At 47.7% G+C, this 17138-nt stretch overlaps 9 protein-coding genes across 9 annotated transcripts; 4 read left to right on the top strand and 5 right to left on the bottom strand.

Annotated features, from left to right (window-relative positions):
- Positions 1-398: 398 nt before the first annotated feature.
- N7487_008875 (uncharacterized protein) lies at positions 399-1251 on the bottom strand (the record flags this gene model as incomplete). The annotated part of the gene is made up of 2 exons (XM_056876605.1): positions 399-823; positions 876-1251. The coding sequence occupies 2 exons, from the start codon at positions 1249-1251 to the stop codon at positions 399-401; spliced, it is 801 nt and encodes a 266-aa protein (XP_056728793.1).
- A 1186-nt stretch (positions 1252-2437) lies between these two features.
- On the top strand, positions 2438-2755 carry N7487_008876 (Beta-lactamase-like protein; the record flags this gene model as incomplete). The annotated part of the gene is made up of 1 exon (XM_056876606.1): positions 2438-2755. The coding sequence occupies one exon, from the start codon at positions 2438-2440 to the stop codon at positions 2753-2755; it is 318 nt and encodes a 105-aa protein (XP_056728794.1).
- Positions 2756-3337: 582 nt separating this feature from the next.
- N7487_008877 (NuoB/complex I 20 kDa subunit family protein) lies at positions 3338-4209 on the bottom strand (the record flags this gene model as incomplete). Its single annotated transcript, XM_056876607.1, has 4 exons — positions 3338-3432; positions 3492-3847; positions 3916-4114; positions 4167-4209. The coding sequence occupies 4 exons, from the start codon at positions 4207-4209 to the stop codon at positions 3338-3340; spliced, it is 693 nt and encodes a 230-aa protein (XP_056728795.1).
- Positions 4210-4850: 641 nt separating this feature from the next.
- Positions 4851-5507, top strand: N7487_008878 (uncharacterized protein; the record flags this gene model as incomplete). Its single annotated transcript, XM_056876608.1, has 3 exons — positions 4851-4895; positions 4954-5247; positions 5319-5507. The coding sequence occupies 3 exons, from the start codon at positions 4851-4853 to the stop codon at positions 5505-5507; spliced, it is 528 nt and encodes a 175-aa protein (XP_056728796.1).
- Positions 5508-5877: 370 nt separating this feature from the next.
- Positions 5878-7101, bottom strand: N7487_008879 (ACP S-malonyltransferase; the record flags this gene model as incomplete). The annotated part of the gene is made up of 2 exons (XM_056876609.1): positions 7004-7101; positions 5878-6942 (listed from the first exon to the last, which is right to left on the bottom strand). The coding sequence occupies exons 1-2, from the start codon at positions 7049-7051 to the stop codon at positions 5878-5880; spliced, it is 1113 nt and encodes a 370-aa protein (XP_056728797.1). The 5' UTR covers positions 7052-7101.
- Positions 7102-8090: 989 nt separating this feature from the next.
- Positions 8091-12216, top strand: N7487_008880 (putative nuclear pore complex subunit Nup133; the record flags this gene model as incomplete). Its single annotated transcript, XM_056876610.1, has 4 exons — positions 8091-8378; positions 8452-8521; positions 8591-11902; positions 11963-12216. 4 exons carry the CDS (start codon positions 8091-8093, stop codon positions 12214-12216), a joined length of 3924 nt encoding a protein of 1307 aa, XP_056728798.1.
- Positions 12217-12614: 398 nt separating this feature from the next.
- N7487_008881 (uncharacterized protein) lies at positions 12615-13256 on the bottom strand (the record flags this gene model as incomplete). The annotated part of the gene is made up of 3 exons (XM_056876611.1): positions 13201-13256; positions 12924-13074; positions 12615-12864 (listed from the first exon to the last, which is right to left on the bottom strand). Coding segments are annotated over exons 1-3 (402 nt in total). The 5' UTR covers positions 13202-13256.
- A 1355-nt stretch (positions 13257-14611) lies between these two features.
- rps1 (40S ribosomal protein eS1) lies at positions 14612-15935 on the bottom strand. The gene is made up of 5 exons (XM_056876612.1): positions 15844-15935; positions 15651-15735; positions 15572-15597; positions 15004-15505; positions 14612-14935 (listed from the first exon to the last, which is right to left on the bottom strand). Exons 1-5 carry the CDS (start codon positions 15855-15857, stop codon positions 14792-14794), a joined length of 771 nt encoding a protein of 256 aa, XP_056728800.1. The 5' UTR covers positions 15858-15935; the 3' UTR covers positions 14612-14791.
- A 624-nt stretch (positions 15936-16559) lies between these two features.
- Positions 16560-17112, top strand: N7487_008883 (transcription elongation factor 1 family protein; the record flags this gene model as incomplete). Its single annotated transcript, XM_056876613.1, has 4 exons — positions 16560-16562; positions 16635-16679; positions 16735-16873; positions 16937-17112. 4 exons carry the CDS (start codon positions 16560-16562, stop codon positions 17110-17112), a joined length of 363 nt encoding a protein of 120 aa, XP_056728801.1.
- Positions 17113-17138: the final 26 nt, after the last annotated feature.

Here is a 17138-nt window from a genome sequence, read left to right on the forward strand (position 1 = left end):
TATATCTTTTAAGTGCAATGCTGGATTTAGGATAGAGTTAGAATACCTTTGATAACACATTTTAGCCAAAGGTTGGATGCTTCAACCATGGGGACTATTCTTAGGACAAAATCATGGAAGTACATATCTTGGACGTGGAAAGGTGTGATAAAACAAATAAGATATACCAGGCTCGGTGTGTTTCTTTTGATAGCGTTGAGAATATCCCATTAACTAGAATTATGATGCTAGCAGGTATGTCTCTGTCCGAATATACTCGATTAAATAACATTAAAGGCAAGATAGAGAGATTGGAGGAGTGAAGATAGCCAAACTCCGCATTATCTAGGTTATATCATCGACAAAAAACCATCATCTGGCGCTCTGTCAGATAATATTAAGATAAAGATAATACCCTTTCATTGACCTTTTCCGGATTCCGGCAACTCGTGGACAGTATCTTTGTAGCTAGGTAGCTCTGGCACAGAACCTCGACCGTCTAACTCGCTCGGGACGCCCGGGGACTGAAGAGACTCGTGCTGCAGCATTGATGATTCGGTGACGGGCATCTGCGCTTGAGGTGATTGCTTCTGTGGGCGACGACGCATGAAATACCAAAGCAAGGCGAGAATTATTGCTAGCCCGGCGACACCACCAACCACACCACCTGCGATGGCGCCAGTATTTGAACTGGAGCTACTCGGTGTTGGGGAGCTGCTAGATGCCGGGGAGCTGCTCGACATTGGTGAGTTGCTCGATGTTGTGGAGCTGGTTGATGCTGTGGAACTAGTTGGTGTCAACGAGCTGCTCGATATCACAGAGCTGCTCGGTGTTGGGGTTGTGCCTGGTTATATCAGAGTTGGGCGCATGTCGAGTAAGCAGGACTTGAATCTTACCAAGTGAAACTAGGCTTACTGAGGTCCTACTCTCCTCCTCAAGATCTTGTTTTGTCCCACAGCCAACACCCCCGCCAGTCCTATTAAACCCGTATTGGTCCTGTTCACAACAAAAATGTCCGCCATCATAGTTTCGATAAAGATCCCAGGTTGCGTTGGCGCAGTGTTCTGGGCTACTGATTTCCTGTCTGCAGTCTCCTTTATCTGGACAACATATCCCTGTGTTTTGGTCGTTGCAAGTGTTGCTCGTGGGGCAGCATCGGGATAACGGTTGAGATGTTATAGGATCTGACCCTGCGTCGGTCTGGCATTCTCCTCTAAGGCAGAGGCCAATCCTGCGTACGGCGAATCCAAATGGGGGACCGTAGTCATCCATGATAGGAAAGAAAGAAATAAAATATCAAACAAATGTTGATTAAGAAGAGTAGAAGTCGAGCGTGATGTACATTAACCAAAGGCGAGGAACATAGGACAGAGACAGAAGGAGGTAATGACCTAGTTTATAGAAAATGTTGGAATTTAAGTGCCAACCGAAGCGAGAAAAAAAACCCCCAAACAGACTAGGAAAGCTGATAAACCCCAGGGGACTTTCTTTAGTAGAGGGACCCTGCACTCAGGGCTATATTGGGGCCGCCTTGGCATTCATTATCATCACAGAATCAGTCTAGGCGAAGCTGGTTTCCTGTGTGGTTTCCTGTGTAGGCAACCATGACAGATAGCCTTCTAGTTCAGGCTGCTAAAAGTAGGATGTGCATTCTTTCACGATGACCGCTTTTGTTCGGGGATGCATCAATAAGCGCGAATGCCCATTATGGATAAACGCTTTCTTCGTTGTGAAGGGTGGAAGGTAGGCCGGGGGACAAAGCTCCTGGGGCAGTAGGCCCACTTGGGCACGGCCACCCGTCCAGCAGAACAAGGCAAAGATCAACAATGAAGGTCAAATTAAATAAAAAAGACCAAGAGTAATTCGGAAAATTATCGAATGGACCGAATAGGCAGAGTCAACTCTCTGTCAAAGAGTAAAAGAACACATACTATGTAATACTTGAGGTTGAAAGTAGTGTGCGGGTAAAAGCGAACAGGGCGGGAACGGGGAACGACGTCGGGGGCGTTGACTGCGGGAAGGCGGGAGGCTGACAGCGCAGGGGTAACCTTGGAAAGACTAACTCAAAAGGGCATTCATGGGTGTTCTGCAGAGTATACATGTAGGTACTCGTATAGCCGATGTTGGCACTCGACTTGCACGGTTGTTCCCCCCGTTTCTACTAGCGACTAAAATGACGCCAAAAATGGCTCGCCTTTAGCCAAATCTAAGTCCCCTCTCTTCTCGCCCTATCTAGTTGATAAGATATATCGCCTTCCCTCCCTTCCGGTATCTTTCCGTTTCCTTTATAGCACTCACGCCTGGATATCCGGCTTAAACTGATAAGTACTAATACTGGACTGATCCTATTCCTTACAAAGGAACTCGAGCTAGGCTAGACCATGACATTGAAGCCCTGGTATATCTCAACGCGCACGCAGATATAATCGGTGATAATGTGCTAGAAGCGTCGAAGAAAATGGCTGTTGAACAGGCAGCTGAGAATTTCGGTGATGAATACAAGGCAACTGATATCAATTCGTCTATTGTTGTTGCATGCGACAGCTCATCTAGCTTATATATCCAGGAATTTGTCAATAATGGGACTGACTTCCGTGCAACGCTCGCTGGGTTCATGGGCCTCGGCTTGGCAGATCCGAGTATTCGATTGTATCCTACACAATTAGTTGAAGGGGTTTGCTGTAGTTCCGAGCAGGCTTTTAGAACGGTCTCTCGGGATATGATTGAGATGGCGGACAATAGAGTTCCGTTGGGGCTGGATAGTAGGAGTGCTTGATAGGTCAATCATCTTTTTATCGAGGCCAGATGGGGTGCGGGTAAAACCTGCTCCCATGGAGTGTAGAATAGATGGCTAATAAACCTCATCTTCTACCTTTATTTCCTAGATACGACCTCGGGCAAGTGGGCATGACCTAAGCATCACCGAGTGCCTAGGTATCGTTTGACTGCCAGTACCAGTACAAATTGACCAGGTAACCTTTTAAGGAAGTAGTCCCTGTGCTGCCCAGATGTGAGATACTCAGGGAGAATAACCGCATGAAGCGGTGGCACTCCGATCGAGAAATTCACGTCCACGGCCTAAAATCAGGTTGATACTGCTATATATGTAGGTTTAAGGCCAGTATATGAGACATTTATTCGAGTTCTTTTACATGGATATTCTGACAGGTAAAAAAAAATGGGAACAGACCAATCAAAGTGAGAGTAAAAACAAAATATCAGACCCTGAAGCTTGATATTGATATACAAAGTAAAAAAACACAAAAACTCCACGGCGGTCAGGTTGAGTCACTTAAGTTTACCATGCACTATGACCGAAGAGGCAAAAAACAGTCCACCATATCATTGGTTTTGAAGATTAACGGCGGTACCACATACGTGTGATTCTAGTGTGTCTCATCTTCTTCTGCAGCTGGAAGATACCGTACATCAGTGCCTCGGAAGTGGGCGGGCCTTGGTTTTTGTTAGTTCAATTGCAACAGCACAAGCGCGAGGGAAGAGGGAATGCTTACATCCAGGCACGTAGATATCGACCGGCACAACCCGGTCACAGCCCCGCACGACCGAGTAACTGTAGTGGTAGTAGCCACCACCGTTGGCACAACTGCCCATGCTGATAACCCACCGGGGGTCGGGCATTTGATCATAAACCTGGCGCAGAGCAGGGGCCATCTTGTTTGTCAATGTACCGGCCACAATCATAACATCGGATTGACGCGGAGAAGCACGGAAAATGATTCCAAGACGATCCTGATCGTAACGGGGGGTAGAAAGGTGCATCATCTCCACGGCGCAGCATGCAAGACCGAAGGTCATGGGCCACAAAGAGCTTTGACGAGCCCAATTGGCAATCTGATCAAGGGTGGTCCTGGGTAATATAGGGTCAGCGGAAGTTCAAGGCGCATACTAGATGAAAGTAATAGAGAGCAAACGAACAAGGCATATTGCATAGCACCCTCCTTCTTCTCCTGGCTGGGCAAAGGCACCTCTACGCGGGGCTTGCCTGACGCGGTCAATTGCTGGGCGGGTGCTGATGGTTGACGCTCGAGTGCTGTCGCTGATTTGATGGACGAGGTCGAAAGGGCCGCGAAGGGTTGGGCACGGGGGATAGAGGCAACGAAACGGGGTCGCGCAGCTGTTTTCTGTTAGTGAATTGATATTGTCGATGAGGCGAAGAAGATCCCTACCGCACAGAGCGCCAGAGATGGCGGGCCTCGCCATCGGAAGCATCTTGAGAAAAGTCTCTTCGGTGGAGAGGAACAAGTAGAATAGAAGGTCGTGATCTTGGAGGTTAAAGAGGCAAGGAAATTGCAGCCTCAGCCAGTGACGACAGGTAATATAGAATTACAAGAGGGCAGAGGTGGCGGGCTCCGGGTAACTGCAAGACAAGGAGAACCCCAAAAAGGTTCCGATTCCAGAGTGGAAGAAGATGATGTATACCGGCGGTTTGACAGAGATGATGTAAGCTATTACCTCACAGCTCATTGGCCCAGAGGCTGTATTTTTCAATCACGGAACCAGGTATGGTAAAAGCGGTGAGCTGCTCGTAAATGGAATTGCCTGTGTGGTCATTGGCTCTTAGCTCCATTTGCTGCCTCGATGCCTGAACGCGTCTTCTCCATACGTTATGCCGCGGGGGGTTGGAGACAGCCACTCCACTGCTGTCTACACTTTGATTGCAAAGTACCTGTCTTTTGAAAGGGCTGCTCAATTACAGATCATTGTGGACATTATATGGAGAGATAATACCTACCAAAACTAGAACTCTCGCTCGATCACGGTGTCAAAACAAGGGAATCAGTCCCTAAACTCCAAGAGCTCAAGTGGTTGCGCCCAGTCCAAATACATTGTCACTTCAAGAGCTATCAGAAATGGCTGGTCCCAAAATTGCCTGTATTGGTGTGATTGGGAAAGCAGTACGTATCGCTCTACCAAGTTGTCCCTTTGGACTTGTTCATACTAACCCGATTGCAGGATAACCCTCTTCACATTTCCCTGTTTCCCCCATATTCGGATTCCACTATCGAATTCTCCTTCTTACTGAACTCCTGCCTCGACATTTTCGACATCCGGTGCAAGCAAACATCCATTGATCAGGATCTAGGTCTATTACATGCAATTGACGAACGACTTGCGGCCTATGGATGGTTGACGACCACGGGGGTAAAACTATTGATCATTGTGGATTTATTCGGTCAGGAAGAGGCCAGCGCTGGAAAGCAACCAGGCGCTGCGATTAATGGTTTGAGAGATTCTGATGTGAAGCCGGTGTGTTTTTCCTCGATGCTTAGCGAAGGCTTATCTGCCACAAGATCCCAACCCCTAACTATTCCATATAGGCATTCCGCGCATTACAGAGTGCATATATCCAGCTTTTGCAGAATCCATTCTATTCCCCCGACGAGCACGTACCGATTCCCGGGAATACAGCTTCTTCTTTGTCCGCTTGCCAACCAATCTCTAACAAAAAGTTCGTTGCGGATGTTAAACGTATTGGGGAGTCGTGGGCCCCAGGTACTTCTCTGTAGGGAGAGTACCAATGTCACACCTTCAGGATACAGATAAACCCCTCGGTCAACCAGTTTCCTCAACTTACATTCGTATTAAACAGCAATAATCTCACCAAACTGTTCGAATATTATCCATATTATTTCTTTGGTCATTAAACTACAAGTATTGTCGGCTTATGCGGCCTTGTCATGTCTTTTTAATGGTCTATTGAGATGCTCTCTCACATGTCTTTTTAAGGAGCGTACGATAACGATAAAAAAAGCATATTCTGTGCAAGAGACTTTTCTATGTATAGCCTTTGACTTCGGATTTCCACTTTGTATGGTGTATAAGTAATGAGGATTCTGAATATAATAGAACAGACAGGAAAAGGATGGCTATTTTGTCTCATGCTGATTCGGGTTGGTAGTCTTCAGTTTCGACTTCAGTTTGTTCCAGGGCAACCATGATCTCTGACATCTCACGAGGGTCGCAAACAGCCCACACTCCACCACCTTTGGTGTCAACTCTCCCAACCTCTTTGCCAACTAAATTCCTGCCGACCTTTCCTGGTCCAATTCCGATCCACCGCCTCACGCCTCGTTCCTGATCAAGATAGCGAATGCTATCCCACCACCTCACTGTATCAGTACACTGTCTTGAAAGGAGATCCTTGATGTCTTCCTTAGACTGGAATGGCAAGGCGGAAACATTTGATATGCATGGAATTGATGCTGGGAATGTGATGTTGATTTTGTCGAGGGCATCTCTCATATAATCCGCAGCTAGCGTCATAGCAGGGCTATGAAACGGGCTGTCACATTTCAGTCTGACAGCCCGTGGGTCGTGACCTCCAAATTGACGCATTTGGACCAGAAGGATTTTGATTCGGTCAAGACTACCACTCAGCACGATTTGATTTTTCGAGTTGATGTTTGCGACCACCACTCGTTGAATTGATGGGACACGGTTATCCCTGTCGAGTTCAATGCCCGGTGATTCGGGGCCAATGAATTCCTGAACCGTTCGAAGCAAACCTTCCAGGTGCTCGGGTTCGCAGAGAAGTGCAACCATGCCATATGTTTCACCCGACTGCTCGGTCAATTGGCGCGTACACTGCGCCATCATTTCAGCTCGACCACGAACTAACTGTAAAGCGTCTCCGAATTCAAGATGGCCTCCAGCAACCAACGCGGAGAACTCCCCGAGGCTATGTCCAAGTGTAACATCGACCCGAGATTTAGTGTTGAATCCGAACTCCTGCTCCAGGATACGAAGTATCAAAACTGAGATTGCCATGACTGCAGGCTGTGCATTTTCCGTTTGGTTGAGCTTGGAGTTGGGGCCATCAGATATAATGCTGGACAGTTTGAACCCGAGGGTGCTATCCATCTCGTCCAAAACTTTAGCCGCGGTGTGGGGGGAAGCTTTCAATCCAGGTGTTGGCCATGCCAACCCTTTGGACTCCATGCCCTGTTGTATATTAGCGGCCATTTTGAGGTTCAGAGGTAAAGGGGGAATGGGGGCGGCAAACCTGGGAAAAAGAGGGCTGTGTGCAGGTCTCGTCTGAAGGGCAGGACATTAAGGTTCATCGGTCTCGAAGGTGTAGCCAAAACTTGCGACGTGACATGCACAAAGGATCTAAGCCGAAGGTGACCCCTGGGATGCGACAAGCGTGAGAGCATCTTCTTTATAGTTGCAGCTTTAAGCAACCCTTTGGGGTCTTGATCTTGACCGTATCAACACAACATATGAGCATGGTGGCTATTTCGTAGTCGCGAGAGTGAGATCCGCTATCCCATGGAGCGAGGGAGAGTTGTATTCAGTCCATGCTAGTGTTTATCAAGGGAGTAGTGACCTCCGTGTGGGGTTAGATGGGGGATTCACGTGAGCTCCTTTTTTCGGGGTAATCGGCTATGCAAAGATTTCCCCGTATAACCCGTCGACTGTCACATAGGTACGTATACAGAGACCTCAATGGAGCTTACACAATTATTATATACTATACTTATTTTATTCATTTTCTGAGAGCGATCAATAATATATACACATGTTTACCTACGTACTTTAACCTCATAGAATATAGCTAAATACCTAATTGAGATTGGTGTACTAGTGTATGTATTTTATTGGTATTTTCTCTATACCAATTGTTACCCAAGTATGCAGAGCCCCACATTTCAATAAGCAGAATAGGCTCAAATCATGCAAAACATTATTCTGAAGGTCAATTGAATGATTATTCATGTACGATGTATGAATCTATAATGTATTTTCATTGTGAATATTCTCTAAAATATACACAAATACATAATATATAGCGTGTATAATAGTACATGTAACTTACACATTTATGTACCGACCTATACAATATGGTTATTGTCTCACCGCCTTCGGACAAACATCCTCGATTGTTATTGACCAACCCTATCGCTGCTATCACCGTGCTCCAATTCAAACGCATCTTCTTAGGAGAGCTTTCTCCTCCCTTTAATTTTCTTTCCCTCTTCTCTCCGACCTTACATCAGCCTTGAAGAGTGAATCGGACCCCCAAGGGTCAACAATCTTCGAAGCTTTCGCCAGCTAGCGTGTGTTCGCGACTACAGGTTGCGTACATAAAAATGTTCGTCCCTAAAGCCGGTGGTCGCAATACTCGTCGACGCCAACGAACAAGCTCAGATGACTCTGTCAACCCACCAAAGGCCAAGAGACAGCGCTCTGTCTTGCGACGCCCAGATGAGTCCCCTTCCGATACCAACCTGGGGCGTGAGCTCGCAAAAGCAACACCCACTGCGCCAAACGGTGACACTATTACCCCTACGGATCAAATGAACGACTTGCATATATCAACCCGTGTTGTGAAACAAGGCGACGGATCTGGGAACAATAACGAGGGGTCAATCGTTCTGGTGGGTTACTTGAATATCTTTGCGCGTTCCTTCAGACCCTCAAGTCAAAAGTGCTAACTTGCTAGGTTTAAAGTCAAGCACTGATTTCTACACTGTTGATCAACTACCATCTTTGCCAGATCAGATTCGTGGCTTGCAATCAGGTATTTCAAATTCTACAGCTTTTCCTCACCTTGAGTTGCGGTTTGTTGACACTCACCCTCTGAACGCAGAACCCCTCAAGTGCTTTTTCGGACCTGGTCATAATCACGCATTAGCTTTGACCCGCTCGCATGCCATCGTGTGGCCCTATTCCGCGCCCGCTTCGTCCCCGTCTCCATCGGAGACATTCACGGTATCGATTCCGGAGTCTTGCAGAGATCCCAAAGGTGCCGTCCCACTCGGAGTTCTATTGTCCACGGCTACAGGAGACCACCCGGGTCTCTTGGTGATTATCCCTTCTACAGGAAAGGTCATTTACTGGGAGACTGTGTCTAGTGCCGCGTCACTGGGTCTATCCCGACAAAAGCAGAATGGCATCCAAGGATCCACCCCTGGCATGCTTTCCGGTGAGTATGCCACGGAAATACTCAATGGGGAGCCCTCGGGAATTATCGTCACGTTCTCGTCCGGACGAGTAGCACACATTACTCTGAGGGACCCCCAGGGAAAGCCTTCAGTGCTCGTAAATTTCCTCAGAAGCACTGCAGGGACTGGAGGCGGTGGCATTTTGGGCGGCATTAAGAGCGTCTTCGCAGGTGGGTCATGGAGAAAGGAGGTCACTGCCGTTCGGGCCGGTGGTTCTCACCAACGCGGCCAACGAGATGTCATTATTGCAACTTCGACTGGATTGGTTGAAGTGTGGGACACGCATTGGAACCACGGCAACACCCTGAAAAAACGATACGATCTCAAGGACGAAGTTCTGGCGGCCCTGCCTGAATATCATGCGCAGACGACAAATGATACAGAGCTCAAAGTTGTGGACTTTGCGTTCTCTGTCCTGCAGTCTTCCGACGATGCCGTTCAACTTTCCGATGGGTCCTGGCGCCTCTTTCTGGTTGTCAGATCTCCACAATGGTTCGAAACTAGGGCGCTATTCGTGGTTCAAGTTAACCTGTCAGGAAATGAATCTCGTGTTATGTCAACGCATCCCGTGGATCTTCGCCATATTCCTGCCTCCCAGCTCGAAACTTCGAAGCCCAAGATATTTGTGCCGAAGCCAGAAGAAACCGCTTTCATCCTTATTGGCCAATCTCTTGTTATCTTGTCTTTGGCAAGTGTCGAAGAGAGTCCATCCTCACAACTGCTTCTCGATTCCAACAAGTTGCCTTTGCCTTTCCAAGACACTATTCACTTGCGCTCTGGCACAGATCACGAGATCCTGGGGTCCATGGGAGAGGACCAATCGAACGATTCCTCTTGCGCAGCATGTGTGCTTATGCTTCGGAATTTCGGCATAATTCGTGTGGCGGTACTCCCTCGCCCTGAAACAGAACAAGATGTCGAAGAGCCTCAAGTTACAGCAAAGCACAAGCTTGAGCAGGCAGTTTTCTTTGGGACCATGGCAAAGAATCCGTTGAATTTATCCAGCGAAAGCGACTTGAACTTCCCTCCATCGGAAATGGAGGAAGCATCCTTAGAAATCTGCAGGGAGCTGCTCCAGTCAGAGACTCGCTTCATTCCCACCACTGCTATTTCACTAGAGCAAAATCTTCGCTTGAGAGCAAAGGCACTGGATGATCTTGCCTCATTACTGTCACGCCAAGGCAATCCTTTGAGTCGACCAGCAAGATGGGAGCTGCTGTGGGCCGCGGAAAAGATTGCAGCACAAAGAGCTATGTGGAAGATTCAAGAGGCCAGTAAGATCAAAAATGCAGACGAGGAGACTTTCCTCGGTCATGTCATTGGATCCATGCACGATAAATTCAAGACTCCAATTAACCCCCAACACGGAGAGCCCGATCCTGTGCGTCAATGGTTCCTGAGAGACTCTTACCGCATGGAGCACATCATCCCATGGATCAAGAACGCAATCAAGCTCGGTCGGGGCAACACTTCCAACCCTGCGCGCACATTGTCAGAGAAGATCCTAGCGGCCAGTGAGCTATTCCTGGCGGTCACGGAAACTGCGTTCCGATATCGCGATGAGCATGCTGCACTTTATGGTCTCACTGGAGACTTCCTGGAGGATGGTGTGCTTTCTGATGGATATGAAGACCTTCCCGAGTTCTGGACATCGAGAGGTGTCGGTTACTCTGAAGCAGGCCATTTACTCGATTTGGAACTGGATAGTTGCCGGTCATGGAAAACGCCCGCATCAGCTGCAGATGCCCCTGACACGCATGTTCTGAACCAAGTTGCGAAAAACAGCTATCGACACCTTCGCGTGATCGGTCAAATGCATCTCGAACGAACTCGATGGCTTTCTGCACAAGGAGATCCCAAGTTAATGGATGAGAGTGTCTCGATTGAGCAAGCCCATGTCGAAGACCGCAAATGGCAACTCTTCAAGCTGGCTGGTATTGACCATCTTGCCGATGCCGTCGAGCTAGCAGAAAGCTTCCGAGACATGGGAGCGTTGGTCGAGTTGATCATCGAGCTTCAAGACCAAAAGGCAACTCAACATCCACGTGCAGAACCACAGAATGGTGCTTCCACGAATCAAACTGAGATCGACGCAGACCAATTGATCGCCAAGTATTTCGACAAGTTTGGTGCCCTATGGGCAGATGCATACTTCTCCCGGCAAATCGCGATGGGCTATCCAGGAACACTGTTTACGATGCGAAAATACCAACCTTCCGTCACTCGATTCCTCCGAAGTAACCCCGCATATTCCCGCCTGAGCTGGATTAACGATGTCATTGGCGAAGACGATTACAACACTGCCGCAACCTCGTTGGAGAATCTAGCAATTAGCGGCGAGAAAGACTTGTGGAGTCACCGTGTAGAGATCTCGCTAGCCAAGCTAGGCAAACTAGCGACGCAGGAGCGAATGGATTCCCCCGTTGTGACTTCTACTTTGCAAGAGGATGTGAAGCGTCTTGAGGATTACGTTGAGGTCGATGGAGTCCAAGACATTCTCTACTTGCACATTGAGCATATCCTGGAGGGTGCTATTGACCGAAAGGCAGCGCTTGAACTAGTTCTCGGTCAGTATGGAGAACATATCTTCGAAGATCGGCCATCGCTTCATGAAATCTTAAGCGATGCTCTCTCGACCTTGATCGACAGACAGGTTGTCGGTTCCGATGGCTTGATTGATATCCTGACATTGATGGGCCCTACTCAACTGGCAGATGATAGCGAGGGTGAGCTTGCACGGAGCGAATTCCATCTCGCCTTGCAGGTTCTTGATTATGGACGCTACGGCCAGCGAGACCCATCCTACCTCAAGGCTTTGCAGAGGTTGATCTGGCGACGGTGCTTGATCAAAGATGATTGGGTAGCTCGGGGCAAAGCTGCTGAGGGCCCCAATGGTAATGAATATAGCTCAGTCGCCGACACGACGCTCTACCGCTCACTAACTGCATGCTTGGAAGGTGAGTTTATTCCAACCATAAACACTTTGACTATGGAACTAACCAACGTACTATTTCTAGAACCTCGAAATGCCGGTCTGAACTCTGTTTACAAACCTCTCTCGCCTGCGGAAGCTCTGATGACTGATTCTGATTCCGATATTCTTGTGTCACGGTTCCGCCCCGAGCAAAAATCTCGTGTGGCGTCCGACCTTCAGACCGAAAATGATATTTTGCGCCAGTGCATCGAGGTCGGAAAGCTTGATTTCTGGTTCCAAAACCTCCGGGAAACTGCTGAGGTCCACATATCGCCCCCCCGAATAGAGCACCTATGATTGACGGTGAAGTTGCTGGAGCAAACGATTGCATTTTCTCTACAGTTGACGCGGGTTGGGGTTGAAATGGCGGCGTTTTCGATATTCTTACTCGGTTATCCAATGACCAATGGGTCATAATATGTTGTATGTATGAAATCTCAAGAGATATTTCAATGTCGTATGGTTCAGGCCTTCAGTAAACCCCAAAGTTACGTCGTACTGGATCGCACTCTCATTTTTGCAGTGAGATATGAATGCTATGTTTGATTTTGGTTGTTTTCTCAGACTTTCATAATAAATAATGCTTCCCATGACATCGAGTCATGACCCTTGGAGATTACCTTGTTCGTGTTCCTACCTACTTGACATCCAGATGTTGGAATGCTCAAATCGCCATAGCGGATAGCCGAGACTTCCTAATACTTCCTTCCGTCATGATCAGCCTCGCTATCGTTGCTACTGGCACTTTCGACCTTGGTCACGGTATTATCATTTCCCGCGACGATGTCGGCCTCGCCAAGGTCTTCTTCCTCGAACACGGGCTCCGGTTCAATAGCCTCAAATTTGGTGTTGAAGTCAGACAGGCCCTGGGTGCTACTGTTGGACCGACGTCTAGCATTGGCGAACGAGTAGTCAGTGTCCTGCATTTCGTCGCCCGATCGACCCCTGTGGCAATGCAAGCATTAGCTGGATGAAAACACATGGTTATGACGTGCATTGATTACCAATTGCCTTTGCCACCCCCGTCCTTCTTTGTCTTGCGAGGATCAGCATCGGTAGGGCCGGACTTTGCGAAGTAGCGTGGTAAATTTTCACGGGTACCCATCATGCCGTCAGCCTGGTGTTCACGGTCGTTGGATTTGTGTGAGCGTGTCACTAAGGGTTAGTTTGCCATGTTAGTAAGATGATCACCGGTGGATTGAGATAGCAAGTGTATACGGTTTGATGCCAAGGAATGGAAGTATATCAACACAATATGGATGCTTCAATATGGATGCTTACTGGTTTCAATGTGAATGTTTGATGTGGTGGTAGATGAGGAATTGGTTCAAGGAGAGATGAAAAAGAAGAAGAGACAGGAGAAACAAGATATCATGCAATTCAAGAGGGGGGCGTAGGACTCGTGACCTCATACCCCCTAGAGAGTGCGGGGGTTGGACTAATGGGGAGCTCCACCAACCTTATTTCCTCTTATATCATCCAGGTATAAACATTTACACTTGCCAATGTATGATAACACTGTTTGATGAAAGGAGAATATCTGTTTCTTGTTTCTTGTTTCTTTCCTTGAGAATTGCTAACACTCGAGGCTGAGAAATTATCCGTGGGCCTCGAGGAATGGGAGCCAATGCAATACAAGAAAGAGCCTCTAGCTAACTTGTCAATTTACCAAAGAGTATGAAAGAACCATAACGAGGCATAGGGAACAGTTGCATGGCCTACTAGAACCTAGTTGGCTATAGATTTTCTCCGTCTAGGATTATATATTTTGTTCGTTGGAACCTAGTATCGATTATATATTTACTACGGATGACGCTGTATCATGCGTGGTATAAGCAAAACCTCGACAGAATTATATAATGCTACGTTAATTTGAATAGCTAAAGCCATGTAGGATATAATTTTACCCGTTATTCCCCCAAGTGTCATATTATATACATGGCTGATGAAAGAACTTAACATCTGGAAGAAGGATCCCGGAGCTTGAGGGATATTCTCAGAGATATTGCACAATCTGCTCACCTTATACTTGGCACGCAAGACACACCCATTGCTACTTGTATACAGCAAGCAGTTGAACTGTGCAACATTGATTAGGTATAGAAGACTGATTATAGCTCTTAGGGCTCTAACTATTTCGGGACTGTGTCTGATCACCCCCGGAACTAAGTTTCTTCGAGTCTAGCGGGGAATTTCTCAGCTTAGGAGAGAGAGCGGAGTAACCTAGAAGGTACTCATCCTATCAAATGTACTTACATGCCATCATTGTGGTCTTAGGCCACCAATGAATATGTAGCCTAAACACTACACCCACTTTAATATATTTTTGTCTTCTTCATGCCGAAGACCTCGAACCATTCACGATGATAGATGGCAATGCTGTTGTTCTAAGGTTATATATAGCGCATGTATCTTAGCCAGAACTTTGGAATATCGCACATATAACTAGGTACAACGGTGATCCTTCGAAATATCAAGATTAGATCGACGACCGGGCTAGAATTGACCGGTCGTCGCTCTCCACATTTGGTGCTAGACACACGGAAGATGAACCGGATATGTTATAGGGGCGAATGAGGTAGTAGGACGAAGTAGGTAACCATGGCATCTAGTTGGATCGAGCATCACGCCCCAGGATAAGCAGGTGGGACTACACAATGCACCTCTCTACACGGTAGCAGGCTGAAGATGATTGAACATGAATGAACTACAACCCTTGAATTTTTGGGATCATGTCTAAAACTGGCAACGCGTAGCTAAACGCCAGTTCAAATCTGTCATACACGTTTGAACTTTTTTCTTTTCCTATGACCAGAAGACAATGATTTGCCCCGGCTGACCAGTACGTGACACCACTTCATTGACATAACCTTTAAACATTCTCGAGGACGGTCTCCTTGAACTCCCGCTCAACCTTCTGTCCCTTGTCATCAGTGGAGGACTCTCCGTGCAGAGACAGGAGAGCACCGAGGTCGAACTTGGGGGACTTGAGGAGCTTAACCTTGCGAATGTGGACCTGTAGAAATGTATGTTAGCAACCTGTATATATATGCGACTCTCCAGTATTGGGGGTGAAAAACGAACATTCTGCAGGGGGTAGATGCCCTGGGTGGACTTCTCGATCTCACGTCCAATAACCTCGGGGATGAGCTTGTGGGTGAGCTGGGAGAGAGTGCAGGTGGAGGCCTCGCGCTGGATGATCTCGGTCATCTTCTTGCGAATGGCACGGATCTGAGAAGAACGAGCGTAGGTGGTCTTCTTGATCTGGTTGGGGCGTCTCTTGGTGAAGGCAATGGCGAACAGGCGGAGGAGGTAGTCGTCAGTGGTCTTCACGGTGATGTTGGCCTCGATCAGGGACTGCCACTTGCGGACAAGGGAACGGAGCTTGTCGGTGGTGAAGTCGAGACCGTGGAAGTTGGTCAGGCAGTTCTTGCCCTGGATCTCGTCGACGCGGAGCTTGACCTTGCGGAAGGCGTGGTCCTCATCGTTCTGGAGGTCGGCGAGGGAGACCTCGAAGATACGACCCTTGAGGGAGTCGTTGGCGTTCTTCAAACCGCTGGTGCGGTTGACCAGAGTCTTGCCGACACTGATAATTCCGTTAGTCAATCCATCTCAAAAATCTCGCCATATTCGATTCGGGTGGTTTGCATACTCGCGGGTCTGGAAGGTGGAAGGAGCCTGTCGAGAACGATTAGCATTGCGTCGGGGAGAATGAAAGGAATAGAACACACCTTCACAGAGTACTCATCCTTGCGGGTGAAGGGGTCGACTGTGCGCTTCTTGATACCCTTCTTACCCTTAGATAGGCGCTTGTTCCTGAACGAAGAGGATTAGCCGTATGTTCGTGAATTCAATGGATGTCGTAGATGCGCAAGTAATTCGATAAATGGAAAGCAGGAAAAGGATGAAGAATAGGGCGCTTACTTTCCAACAGCCATGATTGCGAGTTATCTGTGTGTTGTTGGAAGACAGACAAAGGTATCGCACCGCGCGCTCAGAGGGTTTCGACACTCGACTGGGAGGGTTGAAAACCCACAGAAAACTCGGCTAAGCGAGGCGCGGGCCCTAGCTGATTATGTCATTCATTTGGGTCATGTGATCGAACATTAAAAAAAGGTCCACGGGATTATCATTATGTCATCGTCTTATGTCATCACCATACAGCGGCCGCTGGAGTCTTTTGTATTAAATGGAATGTGGTAGATCGTTGGCCGTTACAATTGGCCCTACACTATTGGCGCTAAAACTTTCTCTTTGAATGTTGTACACTGACATGAGTATATATTTGTGTACTTGCATACTCATGTATTGGATTGGTTCTACACCATTTCCCAAAATCAATACTCTTTTCTTGACAATCCGCCTGGAACCCTCCAAATTCTCAAACTCGCCCAACATAGACCCTTTCCATACAAATTTTAGCGTACTTTGTATTGTACAATGTAGATCGCTTTGTGGGAATCGCCATTGACATCACATGTCGGAGTCTGGAGGCTCATTATTCCGATTCCCAATTAAGCAAGTCGTCTTGGCATCCATGCCGCGGGCCTACTCCCGCGCGGGTTGACACTTCTCATTGCTTCAACTTTCCTGTCATCCCTTCTTCTATTTAAAATCCTGTGTCGCAGGTCAACTCCAGCATGGTATGTGGCATTATTTTACCTCTACCCAACCACCCGACCACCCCGACCGTGGATAGATGCTGATTTCTACAGGGCAAGCGTAAGAAGTCAAGCTCGAAGCCCCAAGGGCCCAAAAAGGTAAACGAATCACAAGTTGCCAGGTTTTCCACTCAACACTGACTGTGAATCATAGAGGGAGCCTCTTGCTACCACCTTTTCCTGTCTCTTCTGCAACCATGAGAATTCTGTGGTCGTCAAGTTAGACAAGAAGCTTGGCCTTGGCGATCTATCCTGCAAAGTGTGTGGCCAGAAGTTCCAAACTGGTATCAATTGTGAGTTGATAATCACCATATGGTATTAGTCTTAACTACTCTAACTTCCAAAACCCTTCAAAGATCTCTCCGCCCCCGTTGATGTATATTCCGATTGGGTAGACGCATGTGATGCAGTTGCGAAGGACACTGCCAACCAATATGACGCACCGAACCCGAGCCAACAGAGAGGAATCAGCAAGCAGGGTATTCCAGAAGAGACTGGGCAGGGCGATGGCTATGATGATGATGACTACTGATCATGGGATGACGGCGAACGGCGCAT

Source organism: Penicillium crustosum (genome assembly GCF_028827405.1).
Source record: "Penicillium crustosum strain IBT 35664 chromosome Unknown utg000003l_segment0_segment0, whole genome shotgun sequence".
Lineage (NCBI taxonomy): Eukaryota > Fungi > Ascomycota > Eurotiomycetes > Eurotiales > Aspergillaceae > Penicillium > Penicillium crustosum.